This window comes from Nannobrachium achirus, assembly GCF_963921795.1.
Source record: "Nannobrachium achirus genome assembly, chromosome: 3".
In the NCBI taxonomy this organism is placed as follows: Eukaryota; Metazoa; Chordata; class Actinopteri; order Myctophiformes; family Myctophidae; genus Nannobrachium; species Nannobrachium achirus.
In genome coordinates, this window is record NC_137812.1 from 17,594,568 (window position 1) to 17,622,479 (window position 27,912).

General features: G+C 41.4%; 1 protein-coding gene across 1 annotated transcript; it reads left to right on the forward strand.

Moving 5' to 3' along the window:
* Positions 1-500: 500 nt before the first annotated feature.
* On the forward strand, positions 501-26,671 carry LOC308282034 (GTPase IMAP family member 8-like; the record flags this gene model as incomplete). Its single annotated transcript, XM_080722382.1, has 3 exons — positions 501-527; positions 658-1,387; positions 25,570-26,671. The coding sequence occupies exons 1-3, from the start codon at positions 518-520 to the stop codon at positions 26,669-26,671; spliced, it is 1,842 nt and encodes a 613-aa protein (XP_080578508.1). The 5' UTR covers positions 501-517.
* Between the last annotated feature and the right edge of the window lie 1,241 nt (positions 26,672-27,912).

Here is a 27,912-nt window from a genome sequence, read left to right on the forward strand (position 1 = left end):
TGTGACGAGTTGTGAGCTTGTAGTAGAGCGACTATTTTTGGCGAACATTCCCTCCAGAATAGGGATGCGGTGGTTCAGGTTTTTAAGTAAGAGTATAATGTTATTATCAATCTATCCCAAATGATATTGTCCTTGTGATATTATATTATTTGATGTGCATTTTTGTTATTCATTGTGCGCATGTTAAAAAACAACATTCCATACCCTCTGCAGGGAATCATAAACATTACTTTTTTGAAGAGGAATAAAAATCAGTATCCTACAGACAGGGAACAAATGTAGAAATGTATGTGTAAAGGAGGTGTCCCAACTATCTTGAAAGGGATGTGAATTGTCCACACAGAATTTATGGAGTGGAGTATAAAGCATCTGTCTTCCTATGCAGATTTATAAAACCTGTCTGTCTGTCTGTCTGTCTGTCTGTCTGTCTGTCTGTGTCTCTCTCTCTCTCTCTCTCTCTCTCTCTCTCTCTCTCTCTCTCTCTCTCTCTCTCTCAGAAAGTAAGAAAAAAGAAGACATGAGTAAATGTAAGAAACTTGCCATGAGACAAAGAAAAACTATACATTTTTTAAACAATGTAATGTACCGGTAATTTTCAAAGCCATTTTGGAAACCTAAAAGGTTAATGTCCATAACCATACCATTTCTATCCTCCAGCTCTCATATTAAATGATGAAGACGTTCGGGTTGTGCTCGTGGGGAAGACTGGAGCTGGAAAGAGCGCCACTGGAAACACCATCCTAAGTCATAAAGCTTTTGAAGCCAAGTTTGGAGCTATATCTCTGACAGTTAGATGTAAGAAGGTCAGAGGTGTAGTTGCTGGTAGAAATGTTGCTGTTGTTGACACACCCGGCTTGTTTGACACCAGGTTCAGCACAGAGGAAACTCTTAAACACATCAAACAGTGCATTTGTTTTGCTGCTCCTGGTCCCCATGTGTTCCTGGTTGTGATCAAGCTGGGAAGATTCACAAAGGAGGAGCAGGAAACTGTGCAAATGATACAGGAAGTATTTGGCCAAACATCGGCTAAGTACACCCTGATTCTCTTCACTCATGGTGACCAGCTTGAAGATGACCCAGTTAAAGAAATTGTGAGAAATACTCCAAAACTACAAGAATTAGTCATCAAATGCGAAGGTCGCTATCATGTCTTCAACAACAAAACCAAGGATCCCTCTCAGGTCACTGAGCTGCTGGAGAAGATCAACAAGATGGTGTTGGAGAATGGAGGAAGCCACTACACCACTGAGATGTTCCAAGAAGCAGAGAGAGCAATAGAGGAAGAGAAACAGAGAATTCTCAAAGAGAATGAAGAGAAGAGACGTAAAGAGGAGGAAGAACTGAAGAAAAAACACGAGGGAGAGGCTCTGAAAGAAGCAATGAAAATGTTGAAAGAACAATATGAACTAGAAGCAAGAGTTAAAGCTGAGATGACAAATAAATTCATGAATTTTGGATTTATGGCTGCTGGTGCTGGAATTGGAGCTGCTGTTGGATGTATGTTTGGCCCAGTTGGTGCATTAGTAGGGAGTGGATTAGGGGGGGGTATAGGGGCCGCAGCAGTGTTTCTTACAAAAGAGAGCTTTGAAGCTCTGGGAAAAGTAGCGTTGGCTGCTGCCTTAGAAAAGGGGAAGTGCATCATCCAATGAATTACAGGAAGCTTCAATAGGATTTATAATATGAAAAGTCAATAAATCACAATTTACAATTTATATAGTTCATATTTGTGAATTGTGTGTTTTAGTTCAGCAAAAAAAGTTTGCTTGATACTTTTAATGTTACTTTATTATATCATATCATATTTTATTACTTATTACACCTCTGAAACACACCTTTAGATATTTAGATTGATATTTGTTGGTATTGTAACATTAAGGCATTTCTACCCTTTTCAGTAGAGGTACAGTAACTGCATCGATGTTCTACTGTATTTCGATATGCAAACAGCTAAATATTTTATTGTTTGACTTTGTATGGTATCGAATCGTTTTGTAGTGCAAATAATCCCATCGAATCATTTTGATCGATACTACTTGTGCGTTGTATTTAGCAATTTTAAGAAGAAGAAAGTGGGGTTTCATTTTACTTTTACATTAAATATCGCTACAATTGGTTTATTGATATATGTGTGTAATCGTTTATCTCTCTATTCATGTCAAGGTTTGTCCATATATTTTCAAATAGATATAATGTCCATGATTTGAAATCATTGAATCGTATCGCCATGAATGAACCATTATCGTCCATGTATTGTCAACCATGTATCTTGATGCCAATCGTATCGCTGTAAAATAATAATATAATAATATAATAATAATAATATGGCCCCACGCCTTCGGGACTGTTTATCACAGTACATTTGCACATACGTGAAATTTGTTCTCTGCATTTTACCCATCCTATAACAACTAGGAGCAGTGAGCAGCCATATACGGCGCTCGGGGAGCAATTATGGGTTAAGGTCTTGCTCAGGGACGCATTGACACATTGCTGCCTGACCGGGAATCGAACCGGGGACAACCAGGGGAACTGGTTCCCCAGGCAGGCTCCCTAACCACTCAGCTATGGTCACCCACAAAAATAAAATGTATTGTTATACCCTATTTTCAATAAACCCTACTTTTCAGTAAATCATGTCAAGTGAATTTAATTATAGTGACCAGATGCAACTTGGAAAACCACGCCTTACAGTCAATTCATGTGTTGCTCAACAAGTGCTGTGTTTCGTTTGACAATGAACAATGAACAATGATACTAAGTTATTGCATTACTTTACGCTTTTGGCGCAGACCAAACATGCCCAAGGGCTAACGCCTAACAATGAAACAGTTAGCCCAGTCTATAACGTCATGTCATGTCATGTCAGAAACACAGCAGCAGTGTCACACAGGTTGCTACTAGGGACCCTAAACAAGGGTAGCTAGATAACCCGATAACATATTTATTGAGTACCCGGTATCAATAAGCTTTGGACTCAAGCTTGTTATTGAGCATAGCGGCCCATGATGTCAGTTTTAAACAATTACGAAAAAGAGGACTTAAAAATAATAAGTAATTGTAATATTAATATTAATATATTTCTCTTGCTCAGACAGTAATGTGTAACAAAGTGTATTCATTTAAAATGAGGGTTATAATAAGTAATACATTACTTATATAAAGTAACATATACCAACACTTACCCAACACACACACACACACACACACACACACACACACACACACACACACACACACACACACACACACACACACACACACACACACACACACACACACACACACACACATATATGCTATTTCACAACTAGTCAAAATAGCAGATCTTGTGATGCTTTGTGAGCTTATAGATCTTCATATTTCACTATTTTCAGTAGCCTATACCGCAGTGAATTGCTTTTACAATGTACCTTGGAAGTGCACGTTTGGCCTTTTCTTTAACAAGTTGCAAAGATGGTGGCTGCAGACGCAAGTGTTTTTTGCGAGGCATATGGGACATGGTTAGGCTGATGGTTTCATATCAGTCTTTTCGGTAGCACTTTACAATAATGCCCTGTTATAAATCATTTTTAAACATTTATAAGCAGTTGTTGTTGTAGATGAGTAATAAACATGAACAAACTATGAACAAATGTTTACCTAAACATTTATAACTGTTTTAAACATCATTTACATGTTATTAGGTATTAGTAAGTAGTAAACTAATCATGAATAAACCATTTATACACATTAATAAATGATTAATAAATCATTTGTAACTAAAAAATATGCGTTATTTATATGGTATTTGTAGATAAGTAACTAATCATTTACAAGCTATCTATATACCTTGTAAAACATTCCTAATATATCTATAAATCATTAGTAGATGTTATCAAGAGCCCTAATGTAAAGTGAAGACTAGGTCGCAAGTTACTATGAAAACCTCCACCGGCTGTCTGTCAGTCCCTCTGTCAGTCTGTCCGTCACGTCACACTTTTGGTCCTACTCTAATCTCCGGCACCGTTGCCCCTATCCATGCCAAACTTTGCACACACACTCCTTGGCTGTCTGTTAATGTGGCCTCCGAGTTTGTTCATGGTTAACATATGCTTTGTAAAACATTCCTTAAATATCTATAAATCATCAGTAGATGTTATCAAGAGCCCTAATGTAAAGTGAAGACTATTCATTATTTACCAGTAAGACTCCCTAATAGGGAGATAAGCGACCATCACATCGCATACACAAACTTTAGAAGGCAGTCGTAGCCAATCGAGAGGGAATATGGGAAATGGGACAGATCCATGTTGATGACATGACTTTAGCTTTGCGTGATTTTAGGCCCAAATCTGTAGGAGCTTTGTAAAAAAAAATTGTTTGGAAAAAATCTGCCTGATGGTGATGCTAAATGGGACAGATCCATGTTGATGACATGACTCTAGACATACTGTGTTCCGCTTTGTGTGATTTTAGGGCAAAACTTATAGGAGCAGTGTCCAAAAATGTGTGTTGCAAGAATCGGCCTCATGGTGGCACTAGAAGAGGGCCATGTGAGAAATGAGGGGTGGAGGTTGTGGTTTGGCAGTCAACTGTCTGTTAATGTGGCCTCCATGTTTTGTTCATATTTAACAGACATTCGTAACCAATGAATAGTCTTCACTTTACATTAGGGCTCTTGATTGCGGCCGTAGGTCGCAGTTTAGTTGCGACCGTCAGGGAGCAGTTTACTACCAGTAAGACTCCCTAATCGGGAGATAAGCGACCGTTGGTCGCTTATCTCCACAAATATCACAACCTCCACCTCTCACGTCATACGGGTAGCCATAGTTACACCTGGAATGTTGAATCTCCATATATGGAGATAACCTACGCATCACACAAAGTCTGACCTCACCAGCCCATACTTGGGCATGGACGACTTATATCTCCATATACGGAGATGGCCATATATGGAGATACGATGACATCACAGAGTCCACAGCTGATGATGTGGCGTGATGTCATACAATACACAAACAAGCCCTATATAAAGGGGCAATTCTCACCAGGGAAGAGAGCATTGCCTGGAATGTTGAATCTCCATATATGGAGATAACCTACGCATCACACAAAGTCTGACCTCACCAGCCCATACTTGGGCATGGACGACTTATATCTCCATATACGGAGATGGCCATATATGGAGATACGATGACATCACAGAGTCCACAGCTGATGATGTGGCGTGATGTCATACAATAAACAAACAAGCCCTATATACTGATGCGATACGATGACATCACAGAGTCCACAGCTGATGATGTGGCGTGATGTCATACAATAAACAAACAAGCCCTATATACTGATGCGGAGATATGAGCAGGGCAAAGGTGTGACGTGTGACGTGTGACGTGTGACCGACCGACCGACCGACCGACCGACCGACCGACCGACGGACGGCCGGTGGAGGTTTTCATAGTAAACTGCTCCCAGACGGTCGCAACCAGTAAGACTCCCTAATCGGGAGATAAGCGACCGTTGGTCGCTTATCTCCACAAACAATATGTCAAAATCGTCTAGGAAGGATGGTGTGAGTCATGCTGGCAGTATGACATCACACCGTACACAAATGACCCTTATATAAGACCGGCATTATCTACCGACAGATTAGTAACAAGATGTCAAAATCGTTGAAGGTTGAATCTCCAGATATGGAGATAACCAACACATCCCTCCATATATGGAGATAACCGACGAATCTCACTAAGTCTGACCTCACAAGTCCCATATTTGGACACGAACAACATATAACTCCATATATAGAGACATATATGATACTACTCATTGCGACTTTTATGCCCAATTGCCCATATATGGAGATATCATCAGCCATGCCCTTTTATGCCCATATATGGAGATATCATCTGTCTGTCACTTCTATGTCCAAATATGGAGTTCTGTGTCAGCCATTCCCACATATTTCAAATTAGTGACATACTACAAGGGGACAAATACTCATATTTGTTGATTATTTTGGTTTCTATGGTTACCAGATAAAGATATTTCACTTTGCACAATTTGTTGATTTTTAGTTGCTATGGTTACTTGATAAAGGCCTTTCACTCGTTTGTTGATATTTTGCCACACATGATCTCCAAATTTGGGCATGGTGCACAGTCACAGTGACATCATAGCTAGTGACATCACCAGCAGCGAAGCTAGCAGTGTGATTGCGGAGATATGAGCAGGGCAAAGGTGTGACGTGTGACGTGTGACCGACCGACCGACCGACCGACCGACGGACGGACGGCCGGTGGAGGTTTTCATAGTAAACTGCTCCCTGACGGTCGCAATTAAGGTTGAATGGACTTTATTGACAAGAATGGAAGCATACAAGCCCTATATACTGATACGGAGATATGAGCAGGGCAAAGGTGTGACGTGTGACGTGTGACCGACCGACCGACCGACCGACCGACCGATCGATCCGACCGACCGACCGACCGACCGACCGACCGACCGACGGCCGGTGGAGGTTTTCATAGTAAACTGCTCCCTGACGGTCGCAATAAAGGGGCAATTCTCACCAGGGAAGAGAGCATTGCCTGGAATGTTGAATCTCCATATATGGAGATAACCTACGCATCACACAAAGTCTGACCTCACCAGCCCATACTTGGGCATGGACGACTTATATCTCCATATACGGAGATGGCCATATATGGAGATACAATAAACAAACAAGCCCTATATACTGATGCGATACGATGACATCACAGAGTCCACAGCTGATGATGTGGCGTGATGTCATACAATAAACAAACAAGCCCTATATACTGATGCGGAGATATGAGCAGGGCAAAGGTGTGACGTGTGACGTGTGACCGACCGACCGACCGACCGACCGACCGACCGACCGACCGACCGACCGACGGACGGCCGGTGGAGGTTTTCATAGTAAACTGCTCCCTGACGGTCGCAATGAAAACCTCCACCGGCCGTCCGTCGGTCATCATCAGCTGTGGACTCTGTGATGTCATCGTATCTCCATATATGGCCATCTCCGTATATGGAGATATAAGTCGTCCATGCCCAAGTATGGGCTGGTGAGGTCAGACTTTGTGTGATGCGTAGGTTATCTCCATATATGGAGATTCAACATTCCAGGTGTAACTATGGCTACCCGTATGACGTGAGAGGTGGAGGTTGTGATATTTGTGGAGAATCTCCCGATTAGGGAGTCTTACTGGTAGTAAACTGCTCCCTGACGGTCGCAACTAAACTGCGACCTTACGGTCTCAACTACCAAAAGCTCCACGGGCTGTCTGTGCGTCAGTCAGTCAGTGAGTCCGTCACACTTTTGCCCTGCTCATATCTCCACAACCGTTGCCCCCATCCATGCCAAATTTTGCACACACACTCCTTGACTGCCAAACTACAACCTCCAAGGACCCCCGGAGCCCCAGGGACCCCCAGGTCCCTGGGGGACCCCCAGATGTAAAAAATGACCAAATGTGCTCACAGGTCACACGTCACACTTTTTCCCTGCTTATATCTCCGCACCCGTTGACCCGATCCATGCCAGATTTTACACACACACTCCTTGCCTCCCAAACTACAACCTCCAAGGACCCCCGGAGCCCCAGGGACCCCCGGAGCCCCAGGGACCTGGGGACCCCCAGATGTAAAAAATGACCAAATGTGCAAAAATGACCAAATGACCACCCCAACGGGGCTGCTCACGGGGAATTCCCGGGGACCACCGACTCCTGGTGCTCCAGAACGGATGCAAAAGTGGTGGCGCCCCCAGTGGAGGACCCCCTGCCACTGCAGCGCACATAAAATGCCGTAACTCGGGCTAGGAGCGTCCGGGAGAGCCGGGGCCGGTACCTATTCGTCCGCCAAGGCAACGCGGAGACCCCACCCCTCATTTCTCACATGGCCCTATTCTAGCGCCACCTTCAGGCCGATTTTTAAAACACATTTTTGGACACTGCTCCTACAGTTTTTGCCCTAAAATCACGAATATCACTACACAGCATGTCTACACTCATGTCATCAACATGGATCAGGAAGATTTGGGAAAAACACATTTTTGCCCTATTTGTGGAGATAAGCCACCTACGGTCGCTTATCTCCCGATTAGGGAGTCTTACTGGTCGTCCGTCGGTCGGTCGGTCGGTCGGTCGGTCACACGTCACACGTCACACCTTTGCCCTGCTCATATCTCCGCATCAGTATGACATCACACCACATGTGTACACAAACCTTTGTGTACGTTGCTGTGGCAACAGTCTGTTGTTGCTGGTCTGTTAGTGTACGTTAGCAACCACCTTAGCAACCATGGTTTTACCCTAGCAACCAACTGTTTACCCTAGCAACCAACTGTTTACCATAGCAACCATGTTTTTTTACCCTAGCAACCAACTGTTTACCATAGCAACCAGATACGCAGAGCAGGGATCTCCATATATGGGCATAAACAGGTGACATCACACTGATGTCAGATACTCAGAGCAGGGATTTCTCCATAATATATGGGCATAAAAGGGATTCTGTTAGGGATCTCCATATATGGGCATAAAAGGGATTCTGTTAGGGATCTCCATATATGGGCATACAAGGGATTCTGTTAGGGATCTCCATATATGGGCATAAAAGGGATTCTGTTAGGGATCTCCATATATGGGCATAAAAGGGATTCTGTTAGCTGTTAGTGATCTCCATATATGGGCATAAAAGGGATGCTGTTAGGGATCTCCATATATGGGCATAAAAGGGATTCTGTTAGGGATCTCCATATATGGGCATGAAAGGGATTCTGTTAGGGATCTCCATATATGGGCATAAAAGGGATTGTATCCCAGATGATGCCCTGTTAGGAGATCCACACTAACAGAATCCATATATGGTCCTACCGACAGCTGCTATAAGCCAACCCTGGCGATAAGGTCTGAGTCGAAGAAATGCTTCTTTCCTGGCAAGAATTGCCCCTTTATACTGTAGGGCTTGTTTGTGTATTGTATGACATCACGCCACATCATCGGCTGAGGACTGTGTGATGTCATCATATCTCCATATATGGAGACATAAGTTGCTCATGCCCAAATATGGGCTGGTGAGGTCAGACTTAGTGTGATGCGTAGGTTATCTCCATATATGGAGATTCAACTTCAATGAGTAACCATGGCAAACTGTCAACTGCCCGTATGTCTTGATAATTGGTAAAACAAACTTTTGGCCTATTTGTGGAGATAAGCGACCAACGGTCGCTTATCTCCCGATTAGGGAGTCTTACTGGTAACATCTACTGATGATTGCGACCGTAGGTCGCAGTTTAGTTGCGACCGTCAGGGAGCAGTTTACTACCAGTAAGACTCCCTAATCGGGAGATAAGCGACCGTTGGTCGCTTATCTCCACAAATATCACAACCTCCACCTCTCACGTCATACGGGCAGCCATAGTTACACCTGGAATGTTGAATCTCCATATATGGAGATAACCTACGCATCACACAAAGTCTGACCTCACCAGCCCATACTTGGGCATGGACGACTTATATCTCCATATACGGAGATGGCCATATATGGAGATACGATGACATCACAGAGTCCACAGCTGATGATGTGGCGTGATGTCATACAATACACAAACAAGCCCTATATAAAGGGGCAATTCTCACCAGGGAAGAGAGCATTGCCTGGAATGTTGAATCTCCATATATGGAGATAACCTACGCATCACACAAAGTCTGACCTCACCAGCCCATACTTGGGCATGGACGACTTATATCTCCATATACGGAGATGGCCATATATGGAGATACGATGACATCACAGAGTCCACAGCTGATGATGTGGCGTGATGTCATACAATAAACAAACAAGCCCTATATACTGATGCGATACAATGACATCACAGAGTCCACAGCTGATGATGTGGCGTGAATAAACAAACAAGCCCTATATACTGATGCGGAGATATGAGCAGGGCAAAGGTGTGACGTGTGACGTGTGACCGACCGACCGACCGACCGACCGACCGACCGACCGACCGACGGACGGCCGGTGGAGGTTTTCATAGTAAACTGCTCCCTGACGGTCGCAATGAAAACCTCCACCGGCCGTCCGTCGGTCGGTCGGTCGGTCACACGTCACACGTCACACCTTTGCCCTGCTCATATCTCCGCATCAGTATATAGGGCTTGTTTGTTTATTATATGACATCACGCCACATCATCAGCTGTGGACTCTGTGATGTCATCGGTATCGCATCAGTATATAGGGCTTGTTTGTTTATCGTATCTCCATATATGGCCATCTCCGTATATGGAGATATAAGTCGTCCATGCCCAAGTATGGGCTGGTGAGGTCAGACTTTGTGTGATGCGTAGGTTATCTCCATATATGGAGATTCAACATTCCAGGCAATGCTCTCTTCCCTGGTGAGAATTGCCCCTTTATATAGGGCTTGTTTGTGTATTGTATGACATCACGCCACATCATCAGCTGTGGACTCTGTGATGTCATCGTATCTCCATATATGGCCATCTCCGTATATGGAGATATAAGTCGTCCATGCCCAAGTATGGGCTGGTGAGGTCAGACTTTGTGTGATGCGTAGGTTATCTCCATATATGGAGATTCAACATTCCAGGTGTAACTATGGCTACCCGTATGACGTGAGAGGTGGAGGTTGTTGCGACCGTCAGGGAGCAGTTTACTATGAAAACCTCCACCGGCCGTCCGTCGGTCGGGGTCGGGTCGGTCGGTCGGTCGGTCGGTCGGTCACACGTCACACGTCACACCTTTGCCCTGCTCATATCTGGGCTTGTTTGTGTATTGTATGACATCACGCCACATCATCGGCTGAGGACTGTGTGATGTCATCATATCTCCATATATGGAGACATAAGTTGCTCATGCCCAAATATGGGCTGGTGAGGTCAGCCTTAGTGTGATGCGTAGGTTATCTCCATATATGGAGATTCAACTTCAATGAGTAACCATGGCAAATCACACCGTACACAAATTACCCTTATATAAGACCGGCATTATCTACCGACAGCTGCTATAAGCCAACCCTGGCGATAAGGTCTGAGTCGAAGAAATGCTTCTTTCCTGGTATAAGACCGGCATTGTCTGTCGTACATTTCGGTCAATTCCAGTGGGGATGCCATTGAAAAGTTAATCTAGTTGTACAAAGTAATCAAAGAATGGGTTGACTGGTAGGCTGGTTGACTGCTTTATCTGTGGAGAGTGTATGTCACTGAGAGTCCTTTTATAGCGATTGAAATCATGATGAGGTCACGATGAGTCATCTATGCCCAAATATAGATTTCTAGGTCAGATGGCCCATGGAGTTTGTGATGTCAAACCTAGCAACCCAATATAAACAAACCTGATGTCAGACCTGAAGTATCCTTTTATACCCATATATGGAGATACAGAGATCTCCATATATGGGCATATTAGAAAGCCCATATATGGGCATATACGGATGACATCAGGGATATCCATATATGGGCATAAAAGGGACAAGGGCTTACAGTTAAGAGATCTCCATATATGGGCATATCAGAAAGCCCATATATGTTCATATACTGATGACATCAGGAATATCCATATATGGGCATAAAAGGGACAAGGACTTACAGTTAAGAGATCTCCATATATGGGCATAAAGGGACAAGGACTGTTACAGTAGATATAGAGATGTCCATATATGGGCATAAATGAACAAGGACTGACAAACACTGAGTTCTCCATATAACCTATGGGAATATAAGGGACGAGTACAATGTGTAGCATTGTGAGCTTGTAGACCTATTTTCGAAATATTGTTGTACATTAAAAACTTGAAATGGGTCGTTCTGCATAGTACTTGGGATTTGTTGATGTAAATGTTCACATAGAGTGTAATAATTGGTAAAACAAACTTTTGGCCTATTTGTGGAGATAAGCGACCAACGGTCGCTTATCTCCCGATTAGGGAGTCTTACTGGTAGATTATAAGGAATGTTTTACAAAGCATATGTTAACCATGAACAAACAAGGAGGCCACATTAACAGACAGCCAAGGAGTGTGCGTGCAAAGTTTGGCATGGATAGGGGCAACGGTGCCGGAGATAGAAGTAGGGCCAAAAGTGTGACGTGACGTGACGTGACGTGACGTGACGTGACTTGACGGACAAACTGACGGAGGGACTGACAGACAGCCGGTGGAGGTTTTCATAGTAACTTGCGACCTAGTCTTCACTTTACATTAGGGCTCTTGATAACATCTACTAATGATTTATAGATATATTAGGAATGTTTTACAAGGTTTATAGATAGCTTGTAAATGATTAGTTACTTATCTAAAAATAGCATATAAACGATGCCTAATTTTAGTTACAAATGATTTATTAATCATTTACAAATGTATATAAATGGTTTATTCATGATCAGTTTACTACTTACTAATACCTTACTAATAACATGTAAATGACATTTAAAACAGTTTTGTAAATTTTTAGGTAAACATTTGTTCATAGTTTGTTCATGTTTATTACTCATCTACAAACTGCTTATAAATGTTTATAAATGATTTATAACAGGTCATTATTGTAAAGTGCTACCGTCTTTTCTCATCTACAATGTTTTTTATGACCACATCCTCTCCTCTCATGCTTTTCTCAGAGCTGTTAGCTGCCACCAACACGCACAATCATCAACTTTTCCTTGTCAAAAAAAGATTGTGGTGTTTGTTCCCACAGTCCAAGAAAATAATCAGGGGATATCTTAAAAAGTCCTGGAATATTTATTTATATTTATCCCATATAGTTAATTTAATGGGGCCTCATTGTCAAGGATTCTCCTAGGGAAATTGAATTTCAGTCTTTGTTAGATGTGTTACTAGACACCTTTACAAACAGATTGGTGAAGACATATTTTGGTAAGGAATTTATTCCAGGATTAGACACTATTTCTGAAGATATCCCCTGACTAAAAGCCAATGTAGAATTGTTGTCGTCTCTGACTATGTTTTCGATTCGATGGTGGTTGCAGAGAAGCAAGTGTTCTTTGCAATGCATAGGGATTGTGGTTAGGTTGAAGGTTTCACATCTGTCATTTCTCAGCTAGTGCTAAACATGATCTACAGCCTTCTTTTTGAACACATCCCCTCCTCTCGTGATGTTCGTTACACCACAGGCAGAGCTGTTTGCTGCAGTTTCCAACACAGACAACCATAAACTTCCTGTCCATGTATTCCTCTGACTCAAACTGTAGCCTACTTTGCTAGCACAGCACTGACGGTTAACCTCATCCTCTCCTCTCGTGCTATTCTCTACAACACACCAGACAGAGCCGTTTGCTGCATTTTCATATTTACCACCATCATCAACTTTCATCAACACCAAAAGTGTCCGCTGGTTTCTAACACAATGCATATATTCAATGAATGCAAACAGAGAATAAGTCAATAATTTAGTTAAAAGAAAACTAACAAAATGTGTCAGGCCTTTATTATTGTTAATATCAAAACTAAGGCAAGCTACATCAAGAAAACAGTGTTTTGCAGGAAACAATTATGCAACAATGATTCACAGAACCTTTCGGTGTGTGTGTGTGTGTGTGTGTGTGTGTGTGTGTGTGTGTGTGTGTGTGTGTGTGTGTGTGTGTGTGTGATAAATAAGGAGGGAGTCAAAGTCAATCAATCAATCAATCAATCAATCAATCAATCAATCAATCAAACTTTATTTAAACCAAATGCACTTCACAGAACAAAAGTAGAATGTGATTTGAAACACAAATCTTATAATCTTGTCTCTCACACAAAATATTTTCTGATGGGATCCGCGACCAAATACATTTTGTCCATGACATAACATTTTTGAGAACCACTGCTGTAGATGAAAAGTCCATCCTAACATAAAAGTTACAAGTGTGGGTGAGTTGTTAATATAATGTTATATTGATGTTCTACAGTAGCTACATATTGTTGGCTTTGCAGAGGACAGTGTTATTTGAGGACAGGAGGAGATCATGTTCAGAAACGTTTCTGGTTGGCAAGGTAGCTTTTTTTATGTATTTTTTATTTATTTATTTATTTGCACAATAAGAAAACAAACAATACATGTTAACATTATTAAAAAAAAGCTTGAAAATATGTGCAGGCGAGAAAGGAAGCCCATAAAGGGCTTCAATCAATGATAACACTAAAGGCATGTTTTCACTACAGTTCCGGAATTTTCCCTGTAAAATAATTAATTATAATTAGCATAACTTTCCAGTAGTTTTGTTTTTTGGGTGTTTTCACATGCCCTTATTGGCTCCTTTCAGCACCTGCTTGTCAAAAGAAAAGAAGAAAACGTAAAAAATCACGCTATGTGTTTTCACTGCAGGGAAATTTGTATTCTCCCGGTACTTTCAGCAAAAATTACTAGGTAGGTTGCCATGACATTTCGGACACCAAAACTTCCGGCACACAAAATAAGTGGCCTGTAACTTTTGAAAAAACTTCCAGAAGTTGGCTCTGTGAAAACGGGGCTTAGTGTTGAGTGAGGAATGCATTGTCACTACATCCTGATGTACCACAGCAGTTTAATTCTACAAGGAATATTAATCAAATACTAAATATTCCTGACAATGAAAAGGAGATGTATTAACTGGTAACTCCACCAGGTCAGGTTGCAAAGATCGGCCTCCTAGTGGTGCTAAGACAGACATGTCTGAACTTTCACGGCAAGTGGCATTTGTGGCATTTTGTTCAAAGCGAACCATTCCAGCAAACTTTAGATGCCAATCTTAGCCAATCTCTTTGACAAAACAAATAGGCTGTGAGGTAGCCAAATACCTCTCACCTATAGTTATTAGTGACGTGCATGAATGGATTAATGAGATTTCTACTGTCCCTACTACTCTCTAGCTTTTTTTGCTTTGCTTGAGCACTAAGCCCCTCAAAATGCATGTTTGATTTCCTCTTCCTTGATTCTCTCTGTGCTGCAGCATGAACGTTCCATCTTCGGCTCACTTCTGCTCACAGCATGGCCACACTTCTTGTAAACAACCGGGTTAAATACGTAGGGTTAGGGTTAGATACATAGATCTCTGGCTCGCCCAATCAAAGGACTTGCATGCTGACTGTAATCCATAAAGTGTCAGGTAGATGCCACAGAAGTGTCAGTGAGCTGAGCTGGTCCTTGTTGATGAAGTCTTTATACTTCCTCTGAGTCTCTCCAGTATTATAGGATTTCAACATTGAAGCAGGTAAGACAATCTCGATTTTAAGTGACGGTAATTTGTGACTTAACCTATTTAATTGATGTCAATGACAGCAATTTGTTCAGTGGTCAGCAGCTGACATAATTTTACAAAGACATTTTTGAATTTGTAAATTGTAATGTAACTTAACTGAGTATTTTAGTTGTTGTTTATTTTGGGGAAATTATGACTTGAAGACAAATATTTAACTTTTCACTAAACTATATTTCGGGCCAAAAAAACAACAACATAATGAATTATGAAGCAATGCCTCACAATGCTACTCGTTTTCACGGCTTGTAGATCGGCTATTTTCAGCATAGAAACCAAGCGTAAAATCTGGCATTACGACACCATTAATGCCCGCCAAAATACAATATAGTCTACAAAATCAACTGTAAATGTTGTCAACTAAAATCATATGATATGTAGTCAACTAATACTAAACTAAAACTAAAACATTGCAGGTGACTAAAATGTTACAAAAACTCAATCACATTTTATTCAAAATAGTTTGGCTAAAACTAAATTAAAATGTCCTATCAAAATCAACACTGACCTGGAGTATCAATACTTTGAGTCTTTGACTCAAGTAGCCTACTGGGAATGAATACATTGTTAACCGGTGGTGATAATTGAAAGCAATACTGCACTTTTATGCACGAGTTACTTTAGTTACGAATATATGAAAACGCTGCTAAACTTTATTGATGCACTTTATACATTGTTCTTGTATGTATGTTTTTATGCTTTGTCTCCTAATGTAATGGGTCACCAGCCCATTCGCCTAAAACGTATTCGCCTCAAATTTGGTCCTTTTGCCTGGCACTTTCGCCGTGGAGGAGAGTCTTTTCACCACCGTTGAAGAGCCATTTCGCCTAAATGTTCAAGGGTCCGTCTTTTTTATCCATTTTGCCTGGCTTAAAAGTCGGTTGTCTTTAACTAGAATATCGCCCGCCTTCGGCGGGCGAATCCTAGAGTTCGCACGCTTCGCGTGCTCACATGCACACACGCACAACTGCTCCAAGCCATGTTGCCCACAAAAAGCACTGTTTCTTCATGTATTTTGAGTGTGTGTGTGTGTGTGTGTGTGTGTGTGTGTGTGTGTGTGTGTGTGCCCCCTGTGCAGCTGACCCCTCTCTCTCTCTCTCTCTCCCCCTGTGCAGCTGACCCCCCCCCCCTTCCCTCTTGTAACCTGAGACTCTCTCTCTCTCTCTCTCTCTCTCTCTCTCTCTCTCTCTCTCTCTCTCTCTCCCCCTGTGCAGCTGACCCCCCCCCCCTTCCCTCTTGTAACCTGAGACTCTCTCTCTCTCTCTCTCTCTCTCTCTCTCTCTCTCTCTCTTGCTCTCTAGCGAATGAGCGGATTGTGTGGACTGTGGACTGTCCTGTGTCCTGTGTCCTGTGTCCTGTGCCCTGTGCCTATGCTCTTTGCTCAATTGTATAAGTAGATGAGGCAAAGATGACACGCTATGCAGCGCACTGGCCGGGCTGCCACGCTGTGGGCAGACAGACAGACAGACAGACAGACAGACAGACAGACAGAATTTGGCACAGAGCAGAGGAGAGCTCACCAGAACCAGACACAGAAAGTTTATGCTTGCGGGAGGATCTGCGCGCCTCCCACCAGAACAATTTTGCTGCATATCCTATTTATTTTACAAATCTTCTTCACCATAAAGCATACTAGCAGTAGGCCTATGATAGTCTTCCAAATCAAATGCTATGATGTATATCGGGACGTCATGACTCATGACCTATTTGCGCAGTGCACATATCAATTAATTAATTATTTGGATGCACCTGATTCCATAGCTCTATTCTGTATGTCTACGCTCAATTCTGCTGTCAGACCGTCCATGTTTGCATATTATCCCTTTGTTATTTAAATATTATAGTGACTGTGACAGGTGTTACCTGTCAAACGGTGACCATTACACACGGCTATGCGCACTATAGTAATCACATCAATACAGATTAGTGCTATTGGAATCAGGTGTGTCCAAATAATGAATTAAAATCTACCATTTGGGAATCATATGCATTTCATACAGAAGAATGTGAAGCATTTGCATGGCTCTTATCTCAGTTATGCCCTATGCAGGTACAGTGCATATTTACGGTAACTGGGGACACAGTTGAGGCATTACATTACAGTGATTATGCTTTTGTGGATATACTGTATGTCTTGTGCGTGGGTGTGTCTGCCGGTTCAAGGACATAGGTGGCCATATGCACGATTATTTTTACGTGGCCCCCTACTGACTGCACAGAAGTTTGGTGTTTATTTTTATTTTAGTTTTTTGAGGATACGAACTGATGGCCTCATCACATACAGTGACTTGAGCAGCCGTCTAAATGGCAGGTCACAACACAAAAAGTCTTAACAACTGCAGCACAGCCTCGGCACACAGACACAAATTAATAAGGAAAGACTATGGATTGCATAATGCAATTTGCACCTTACTGTACATTCAACTGCATGTGGCATATTATCAAAGTATTCTGTTGTGTCTTGTGTGAGATCTTTGTTTCATTAAATATTAAAATAATAATGCTAGTTTTAGAATGGGGATAAATTACATACGTTATGATGTGGCCGGTGGCCCCCTTAGTGGTTGTGGCCCTAAACGACTGCTTATTGCGAACCAGCCCTTTAGGGCGAGGTCGCCTATGTCGCCCTGAGGCGTCTTATAGTGTTGCTCATGCCTGGAACCAACCATGTGTGTGTGTGTCTGTGCTCGCGTGCGTCTCTCTTATTCTCTCATCATCTGTCTGTCTTAAATCCTCCTCTCTCTCTCTCTCTCTCTCTCTCTCTCTCTCTCTCTCTCTCTCTCTCTCTCTCTCTCAGAAAGCATTAAAGAAAAAACTGACATTAAGGCAGGTGAAGGTATGTATGCTATCCTACACACACACACACACACACACACACACACACACACACACACACACACACACACACACACACACACACACACACACACACACACACAAATGCACGCGGAACCTGACAGTCAGTTTTTTTTAAGACTATGGCTAAAACTAAACAAAATGTCTTGTCAAAATCAATACTTTGAGTCTTTGACTCAAGTAGCCTACTGGGGTTGAGTACTTTGTTAACTGGTAGGTGATTCTACCTTGGGAATGGGAATCTAGTGTACGTGCAAGGTTTTCACGGCAATGCCGTGAAACGTGCAAGGTTCCCACTTTTCAGGTCGAGACCCAAAAGAGACATTAGACATTTGCTCAGGACCCTAGATGGGAAAGTGTGACTTAAAGGTTCCCCACCATAATTTATTTTTTCTTTCATTTTTTCTATATATTTTTGAGCGGTGGTTACACCGTCTCCTATACGTGGCCGTGTGTGTATGCGTGCGTGTCTGTATGTAGCCCGAAGTACCTTTTCTGACCACACATGTTAAGGGAGGGGCGCTGTTGTTCCCCTGTGTGTTGCACACACACACACACACACACACACACACACACACACACACACACACACACACACACACACACACACACACACACACACGGGCAGCAACACGGATACTATTCTTCAATACTATTCAAATGAGGCTGGGAGGTGGGAGGGGAAAAGTGGTGAGAGGGTGGGGGTGTGGAAAAACCCCACTAAAGGCGCGCCAGAGCAAACAAAGGACGTTTTGGGTACTGCAGCTGGGGAGCCTAATAATAGAAGAGCAAGTTGAAATGACAGTGTATGGTCAGAGTGGCTGTTAAGGCTTACACCTGTCTAAGACTAAATTTTGAGCCTATATTTATAAAAATAGAGTTTTATATACATGGTGGAGCCCCTTTAAGCTCTTTACTTGATGACGGCATTTGTTCAGTGTCCGTGGATCGTTTTACAAATACATTGTTGAATTTCTATTTGTACTTCACCTGAGTATTTGGTTGTTGTTGTTTGTTTGTTGCAAAAACATTTTAACTCCATTACATTTTAAAGACAAATATAATGAATTTAAGAAACAATGTTTTGCAATGATAAGGTATTTTCACCGCTTTTAAATTTTTCCAACATTTCAATACAACAATTAATTAATATAAAAATAAACGACTATGTAATTTTTACTTTTGAATACCGGTACTTTATGACTATGACTATTATGACTATCAATGTGTATGGGTTTTGGATAAAATTGATAGGAATAGTAGCAAGAAGTTTGTATTGCACAAAATAAAATATTTTAAATATGTATGCTTATGCTCGCGTTTTACAGAGTTCCCCATAATGTAGGCTACCATATGTGTTAAGATAGTCTAGAACAATAGAGAACATTCACTTACATTGTGACCATTATTCTTAGTGAAGAGACTATCTCTCCACCTCGACATCACTCGGAAAAGAAGTGATGTTGATTAAGTAAAACCAGAGTAATCACACAAACTTGTGCTTCATCAGTCATTATACCTGAGCGTACTGGTGTGTCTTAAGGTAATATTCACGTCTATACATATGTAGTTGTGGACAGTGTTGTAGTGCTAAATTTGGAAGTGTGGGCACTCCCCGTGCACGCACGTGCGTCTGTGCGCGTGCACATAACGTTTTCGCTGGCTTAAAACGGGTCTGCGCGGCAGCAGAAATAGCCTTAGACCAGTGGTTCTCAACCAATAATTTGATGACTTCCCATTCAAAATAGCTCCACAACTGATATTTCCAATTAATTAATCCATTTTCAAATCTTATATTACCATCTGCTGTTAGTCATACACATTTCAGCACGGCTGGCGAGCCTATTTCAACCAATTGCCGGGTCAGAACGACATGAAAATATAATATCAACTGACTTGACTTGAGAGAAGTGTGGGCACTCCGTACCCCCGCGTTCCCCCCCCACTACATCCCTGGTTGTGGAAGCAGGTTGTATATTTGATCTACTTATCGGCAAAAATGAATATGCCTAGTTTGTGTAGAAACAAGCTGTATAGCTGTATGTCTGTCCTGTCTGCCTCAGAATAGGCTCTATAAGAACGGGCATCTTGATGTAAATGGTGAAATGTGCCATTTTGTTCAAAGTGTTAAAACATTTAATATTTTTAAAATGGTCTAAACTCTAAAGTAATGTAAAGTATAAATGATTTGAGCATGCACAGTACATCATTATCAGACTTAAGTTTATACCTTTCGACTTCTTTATGCTCTTAATGATTGGATTTATTTGCAGCAATTTGTAGCAATTGTAGAAATATTAGACTTTAATTGTCAAATGTTCAATCATGTTCTATTCATGTAGACCTATACTTTACATTAAGTTTTCCAATGTATTTATTTAATACCAAATAGCACATTTTACATAGCTCAAAAGCAATAGTGGACGATGGGGGGGAAAAAACTCTGTCATTCAACCATTCGATCCAATCAAAAAGTACAAAATGTAAACAATTCATGGGTTGCATTTGTAGTCCTAAACCGACCATATTGAGGACCAATACAGATGTTCAATTTGTCTGATTGGCATAGAACCAATGTTCTACGTTAATCAAAACACCTGTGTTGGTCCTCAAAATGCCTGGTGTAGGACTACAAATGCAACCCATGAATATAAATAAAATAATTTCTTGGTTGAACAACCTATCTCCATATAACTGGTCCTCTAATGCTCATTATGAAATGGTATGGAAAATATATAATTCTAACTCGGTCCATGTCTCGGGGGCTGTGGACACTTCGGAAACCCACCTACCAGGGGATGAAGTCGTCCTTTAACAAGGGTAGCAAACAGCGACGGATGGCTCACAACAAGGAGGCAGAAACACAGAACTCTTTTACAACAGCATAATCTAGAATGCATGTTCTAGCCTAGGCCTACTTTGAAACAAACATAATCATATTTCAACCCCCACCTTGACAAGCACTTGGAATTGTAGGCATTACATTTAGTTGGACTCGGTTCCTTATATAAATATTGTGAAAATGGCAGAGCTTGTAGATCGGCTATTTTCACAATGTTTGCCTCTTTCTTGTGTAATATTTGACAATTTGGTAATTAGTATTATAACTTGTGTAAATGTGCAGATACCCTGTATACACTTATTAGGCTACTACATGTTAGTTTGTTTACTGTTGAATGAGAAAACATTGTTGCTACTTGCTCCTAATTTAAGCTAATCATCTGTTGATCCCCCAAAATAATTCCCCGCCACTAGTTTGGGAACCACTGATCTAGCTGACTCTAACCACACACAGCATCCAAAGGGGGTTTTCACCATAGAGTTATAATAAGCATGATAACCTACACAGGTAATAATGCGTGTCATCGCGGGACCCATAGAATAATTCTGGGACCCATTTGAAAGACCACCTGTGGGTCCCAGGTAGGGTTGCCACCTTTGAGAAAATGAAATAAGGAACACCTCTTCCGGGCACGCGGTGCGTGCGTTCTGTGGCACAGCCGCCGGCCGGTGAAAAAATGCAGTCCCAAACCCATGAAATGCATAGAATAGTTATAACTATAACACACAACATGGTATAACCTATATTGTTTTGCAGTTTGAAGTGGCCAATTGTTTCTAAAATATGAATAAGTTAATTTTGTATGAAATAAAGCAATGTATGAATGATTTGAACCTGGCTCTTGTATTGGGTCACTTGGTGGTCAGTAAAGAGAAGGTAGTCAAGAAACCATTAAGTCATATACTTAAAGTTTAAAGTGCTTTATTAGCAACGAAGATTAAACATTTTTTACTTTAGGCTGAATAGGCTTCACTAGCCTGAACCTGAGCATAGCCTAGTTTAAAGTGCTTTATTAGCAAAGAACATTGAACATTTTTACTTTAGGCTGAATAGGCTTCACTAGCCTAAACCTGAGCATAGCCTATTTTATGAACATTGAACATTTTTACTTTAGGCTGAATAGGCTTCACTAGCCTAAACCTGAGCATAGCCTATTTTATAAAGTGTCTACTGTCTACAATCTACTGTCTTGGAAGTGAAAAATAAACTTTAACACAAATTAAAAATGAAAACCAAAAATTACATGTACACGGAACCCCACTATAGGCAGAGCGTAGAGCGCACCACAGCCGCAGCGACTGCGAGCCGCCTCACAGGCGGTCCTTCATGCCTCTCCCTCCTTTTGCTGTCTTTTCCTGTGTTTTATTTCATTCATTATTGTTAAATTCTGTGTTGAGGTTTGTGTGACAGACCTTTATGGGGCATTTGGTTAAATACGGAACAAACCGCGTTCCGTATTGGTTCAATACGGAACGCATCTTTTAATTGTCCAATACGGAACGATTCCGTATTATACGGAACGGGTGGCAACCCTAGTCCCAGGACCCATTATATTGAAAACCTATAGCAACATCACACACAGCTGATTAGACTGCGTGTTTCAGTCAAAGGAGGTTTTCACACAGTGGTGTGTTCTAGGTTTTTTCAGAGGGATATAATAATCATTGCCTGCACAACATGTGTGTGGTCATAAGCTAGTAGAGGGCTCGGCCCTGCTGTGTATTTTTTTAAGGCACGTCATACTACATATTGTGTATAGCATAACACGGTAGAACACACCACTGGTTGTTGCTAGCCTGGTTAATAAACCAGACCGCACAACAAAACCCCCTGGCGGTAGTGGTGGTGCGTGATAGAGGCTGGCACCGCCAGGCTAGGTTGTTGCACCCTGAATTTGGCATGCACTGTATAAACAAGAAACATGACAACCTACACAGGCCTTTGAATGAAGATCAGCTTTCTTATCTATGAGAGAATCTTTTTCAATGGCAAGGGGGGAGTGTACGTACACAGTACAGATATAGTTTATAGCAACATGACAAGATCTGTCCGTCTTCTAGTTTTAATGTGGACCTATTGTTAAATATGACCCCCCCCCCCCCTCTCTCTCTCTCCCTCTCTACTCAAAATCATCAAAACAGACATGAGTTCAGATTCAGGCAAAGCCGAGTCAGGAGAAGGTATGTATACTATCTCACACACACGTACGCTTGCACGCACGCACGCACGCACGCACGCACGCACGCACGCACGCACGCACACACACACACACACACACACACACACCAGAGATTCCGTTAGCCGGTATTTACCGGCCATTGGCCGGTTAAATGTTTCATTGGCCGGTAATTATAAAGTCCACCGGCCACCGTGGCCGGCTGGGAAAATGCCTCTTAGGCTATTTTATCATTTAATCTTATTATTCACATAATTATTTGTCTAAAGTAGTAAGCTACAACCATTAAAACCTATCATAATTTTAAATTTGTATCATGTTCTGTCTTCTGTGAGTCTGACGACAGCGGAGCTGCTTCATGCTGCGCTGTTAGAGGTGGGACTTTCGCGAACGAATCAAGTCTTTTGAACGGCTCTTTGAAATGAACGGTTCACAGTAGGGAGCCGTTCCTGAACAGTGGTGGGAAAAGCACGCTAGTCTTTTGAACGGCTCTTTGAAAGGAACGGATCCCAGAGATCCGGCTCACTTCAAATAGCCATAAATCCCATCTCTATGTTACGTGCATTGGAAATATAGGAGCTTCAAGCTCACAACAAGTCGAAACGCGCATCGCTGTGAGCTTGTATGTCTGCTATTTTAGACAAGCACACGGCCTTACGGAGAAGCACACATCACGTTTCACAGCTCCGTCAAGTTGATAGCCTTACATTAATGCGCTAGTGTTATAATCAGAACAGAACTGGGGTTCTAGACCAAGCTGGACCCAGAGTAGACGATAATGAAAAAGGGACCCGAACTCTGTGGAATCGTGGATATTATAATGACTTTCTGATCGCATGGATGTGATCCCATCGTGGTCAAAGCAACAGAGGCAAGTTAGTAACCTTCCTTGCACCAACATAACATTAACAAAACAAAACAAATGTTGTGTGTTTGCATATAAAGGTTTCATGAGACGGTGAAGCCAAAATCATATAGAATACAATTAACTTATTAATTTGTAGGCCACGTAGTCTACTGTGTGGCAGGGCGCGCAAACGGTTCGCTTGTGTTGCGCGCCCACTTTAACCTATTCACTTCTTTATACTAGCCTACTACATAACATAAGTAGTAAGGATATTATTTTGTTAACTCAGGAACAGATTTCAATTGCATCTGTGATAAAGAGCAATTAAGGAAGCCCAGCACATAAAATGGGGTAATTATTATGTGCACCATGCACATACAGTATCTCATCTGCAAACACGTGTGACGTTCAATATAATATGGCCGATAAATTAATTGATTGGCCGGTAAACTATAATCCTGCCGGCCACGGTGGCCGGCCCCAAAAATGCCTAGCGGAAACCCTGACACACACACACACACACACACACACACACATAGTCGTAGGCTGCATACATAACACATGCAGCCTATATACTATACTTTACATACTATATAAAAAAAATGTATCCACTTGAACCCCAGCATCCCAATGGTTCACCAAAAATAGGCGATCTACAAGCTCACTATGTGTTGCAAATGTGATGTGTTGTAACCGCATCCTCTGTCAAGACTGGCAATAAAAAGAAAAATAAACATTATGGTACTTTTTGGTAGTTTCAGTGATGTACCTCCGGCTAGTGCCAGGCCTGGCTTGTAGATCGCCTATTTTTTATTTTTTTGTTGTATTCCTAAGCCAATATAATGACGAGCAGTGGTTCCTTCCCTATGGAGACATAAAGAGCTTGCTTTGTTCCCTATGGAAACAGAAAGAGTCTCCTCAAATTGGAATGCGACAAAAACTTAAAAAAATATCAATGAATTCAAGTCTGCAAGGAGTGAGTAATTGATAGAAAAAAATGAAATTTTGGTGGTGCCACTAAAAAGATCAGCCATTCATTTTTCCCATAGAGATTTACACAAATATTTATATAAATTATTTTAAGCCTAGAATCAAACCATCCAGGATCCTGGTGAATCATGACCATAACACCTTTGATTCTGTGAAAAATGGAAATAGAAAACCGCTAAACAAAGGATATTTATTAAATGTAGGCTATACAGTATATAATTATAATAATAATAATACTTGTTATTATAAGGGTAATAATTACCCTTATTATTATTGTTACCCTTATTAATTATTATTATTTCATTATATTTTTTTCTTCTCACAGAATCAAAGGTTTTATTGTCATGATTCACCAGATCCTGGATGGCATTCTAGGCCTAAAATAATTTATATAAATATTTTTGTGAAAATGAATGTCCTCCTTTTAGTGGCACCATAAACCAACCATGCCTACTATAAGTAATTAATGTATAGTCATTAAATCTTTTTTCCCTTCTCTCTTGTCTCTCTCTCTCTCTCTCTCTCTCTCTCTCTCTCTCTCTCTCGCTCTCGCTCTCTCTCTGCTTTTACCTCAAATGTTCATTCATAACCTCTCATCATAAATGATGATGAAGTTAGGATTGTGACGCTTGGGAAGACTGGAGCTGGAAAGAGCGCCAGTGGGAACACCATCCTGGGTCATAAAGCTTTTACATCTAAGATGGCAGGTGAATCTCTGACAAAGATTTGTCAGAAGGAGAGTGGTGTAGCTGCTGGTAGAAATGTCTCTGTTATTGACACACCAGGATTGTTTGACACCGAGCTCACCACAGAGGAAACCCTTACAGATATCAAACAGTGTATCTGTTTAGCTGCTCCTGGTCCCCATGTGTTCCTGACTGTGATCAAACTGGGAAGATTCACAAAAGAGGAGCAGGAATCTGTGGAAATGATTCAGAAACTATTTGGCACAATGTCAAATAAATACACCATGATTCTCTTCACTAATGGTGACCAGCTTGAAGATGAAGATGTATCTGTTGAAGAAATTCTGGGAAATACTCCCAAATTGCAAGAATTACTCAGCAAATGTGAAGGTCGCTATCATGTCTTCAACAACAAAGCCAAGGATTCCTCTCAGGTCACTGAGCTGATGGAGAAAATCAACAGCATGGTGTTGAAGAATGGAGGGATCCACTACACCACTGAGATGTTCCAAAAAGCAGAGGAACTGATAGAGGAAGAGAAACAGAGCATTCTTAAAGCAAATGAAGAGAAGATGAGAAAAGAGGAAGAAGAACTAAAGGCAAAATATAAGGGAGAGGTTCTGGAAGAAGAAATAAATAAGATGAAAGAGCAGCATGAAAGGGAAGCAAGAGCGAAAGCTGAGACAAGCAACAAATTCTTGGCTTTTCGACTTATGACCGCTATGGGCAGTCTCTATGGAGGTTATTATGGGGCTAAAGCTGGATTTCACTTTGGCCCAATTGCTGCAAAGGTAGTGGGTGCATTAGGTCATGCAGTAGGGGGTGCAGTAGGGGTTGCAGTAGGGGCTGTAATGGGGATTGCACATGCTGCTGGAGTTGAGTTAGGGGACGTGGGATATTATGATGATAATCCTCTGATACTTGAAGAACATATCAAAGAAGATAAAGCTGAATTAAAGGAATTCATTGCAGGAGATAAAGACGAAGATGATGTCGTCTTTTTCTTGTTTGATTGATTGATTGATTTAAGAGTTTATTAGCAGTTTGCAATAGAAAAAAGTACAGTTTCATGACAGCACAAATCACTGCTACAAGGTCAACTAAAAGGAGATCCTAGAAAGCCTTACGGCTTATTTACACAGGAACCACTTAATGTATCTCATAAAACATTGAAAGACAGACAGATAGAACATAGTACTTTACCAGTATGATAACATCAATTTCAAAAGCAGAAAAAGGATAACATCGATTACAAAAGCAGAAAGGGGAGGGGGGTGGAAGCATGGGGACCTAGTCTATTTACATGTCTCAAGTAGCAGCCGCCTGAAGGTGACTTTTCATACCAATTTTGCAGATTTGCACTCCTTTAAGGCTTGCGGAAGGGCGTTCCACATGTTCGTGGTATAGCAGGAGAACGAATTAGAGCCTTGTTTAGCGTAAACAACCTGTGCATTGTTTGGAACAACCTATCCATTGATAAAGACATTGGGATCCAGAAGACAGACAATAATGGAACAATAAAGATAAAAATGTACAAGATAAATTCAGTCAATTAAACTACAGTGTTTTACACTCAATCCTAAAGTCCTTCAAGAGAGAACTTATGGACATCCTGACGAGGCTAAATATAACTGGATTACTGGCAATGAACCATATTTCTATTCAATGAGAACCCTTATCTGGTGGTCTTCCACATTGCCCAGAATACACCAAACACAGTCTAGACACAACATTCACATTACAAATCTTGACTGTCCCTTGGATAGACAATTTAAACATCATGGCAATGAGCCCTCTTCTTTTTTTGGCCAAAGGGATTGACCAGGTCTTTTAAAAACGAGTGCACATTTTTAAAACTAGTCTTGACAGAGACAAAGAGGATAACCCAAGCTTTCCGTACAGCTGCAGTATTGATGAGTTTGTCGTCTTTAATGCAGTCAGTTGGACTTTTCTGTTACATGAATTGACTGTCAATGGAGCTTGTCACAAATTAGATGCAGATATCATCTAAGTTGCTTGTGGCTACCATCCTCCCAGGGATCAATGAGGTTGGATTTTACTCCTTATTTGTTGTTTGGCTAATAGAGTCATTCCCTAGCATACTGTATTTGGTTATATTCCCCCTTGCCTTTTTGTTAAGCTTTTTAGCTGTCTCTGTTTGTACTTTAATGGTTTATAAGTATCTGAGTTCTTTGTTTATTGAGTGTCTGTCAGACCGCTGTAACCCAATTTATACCATCTGTGAATGCAATGCATT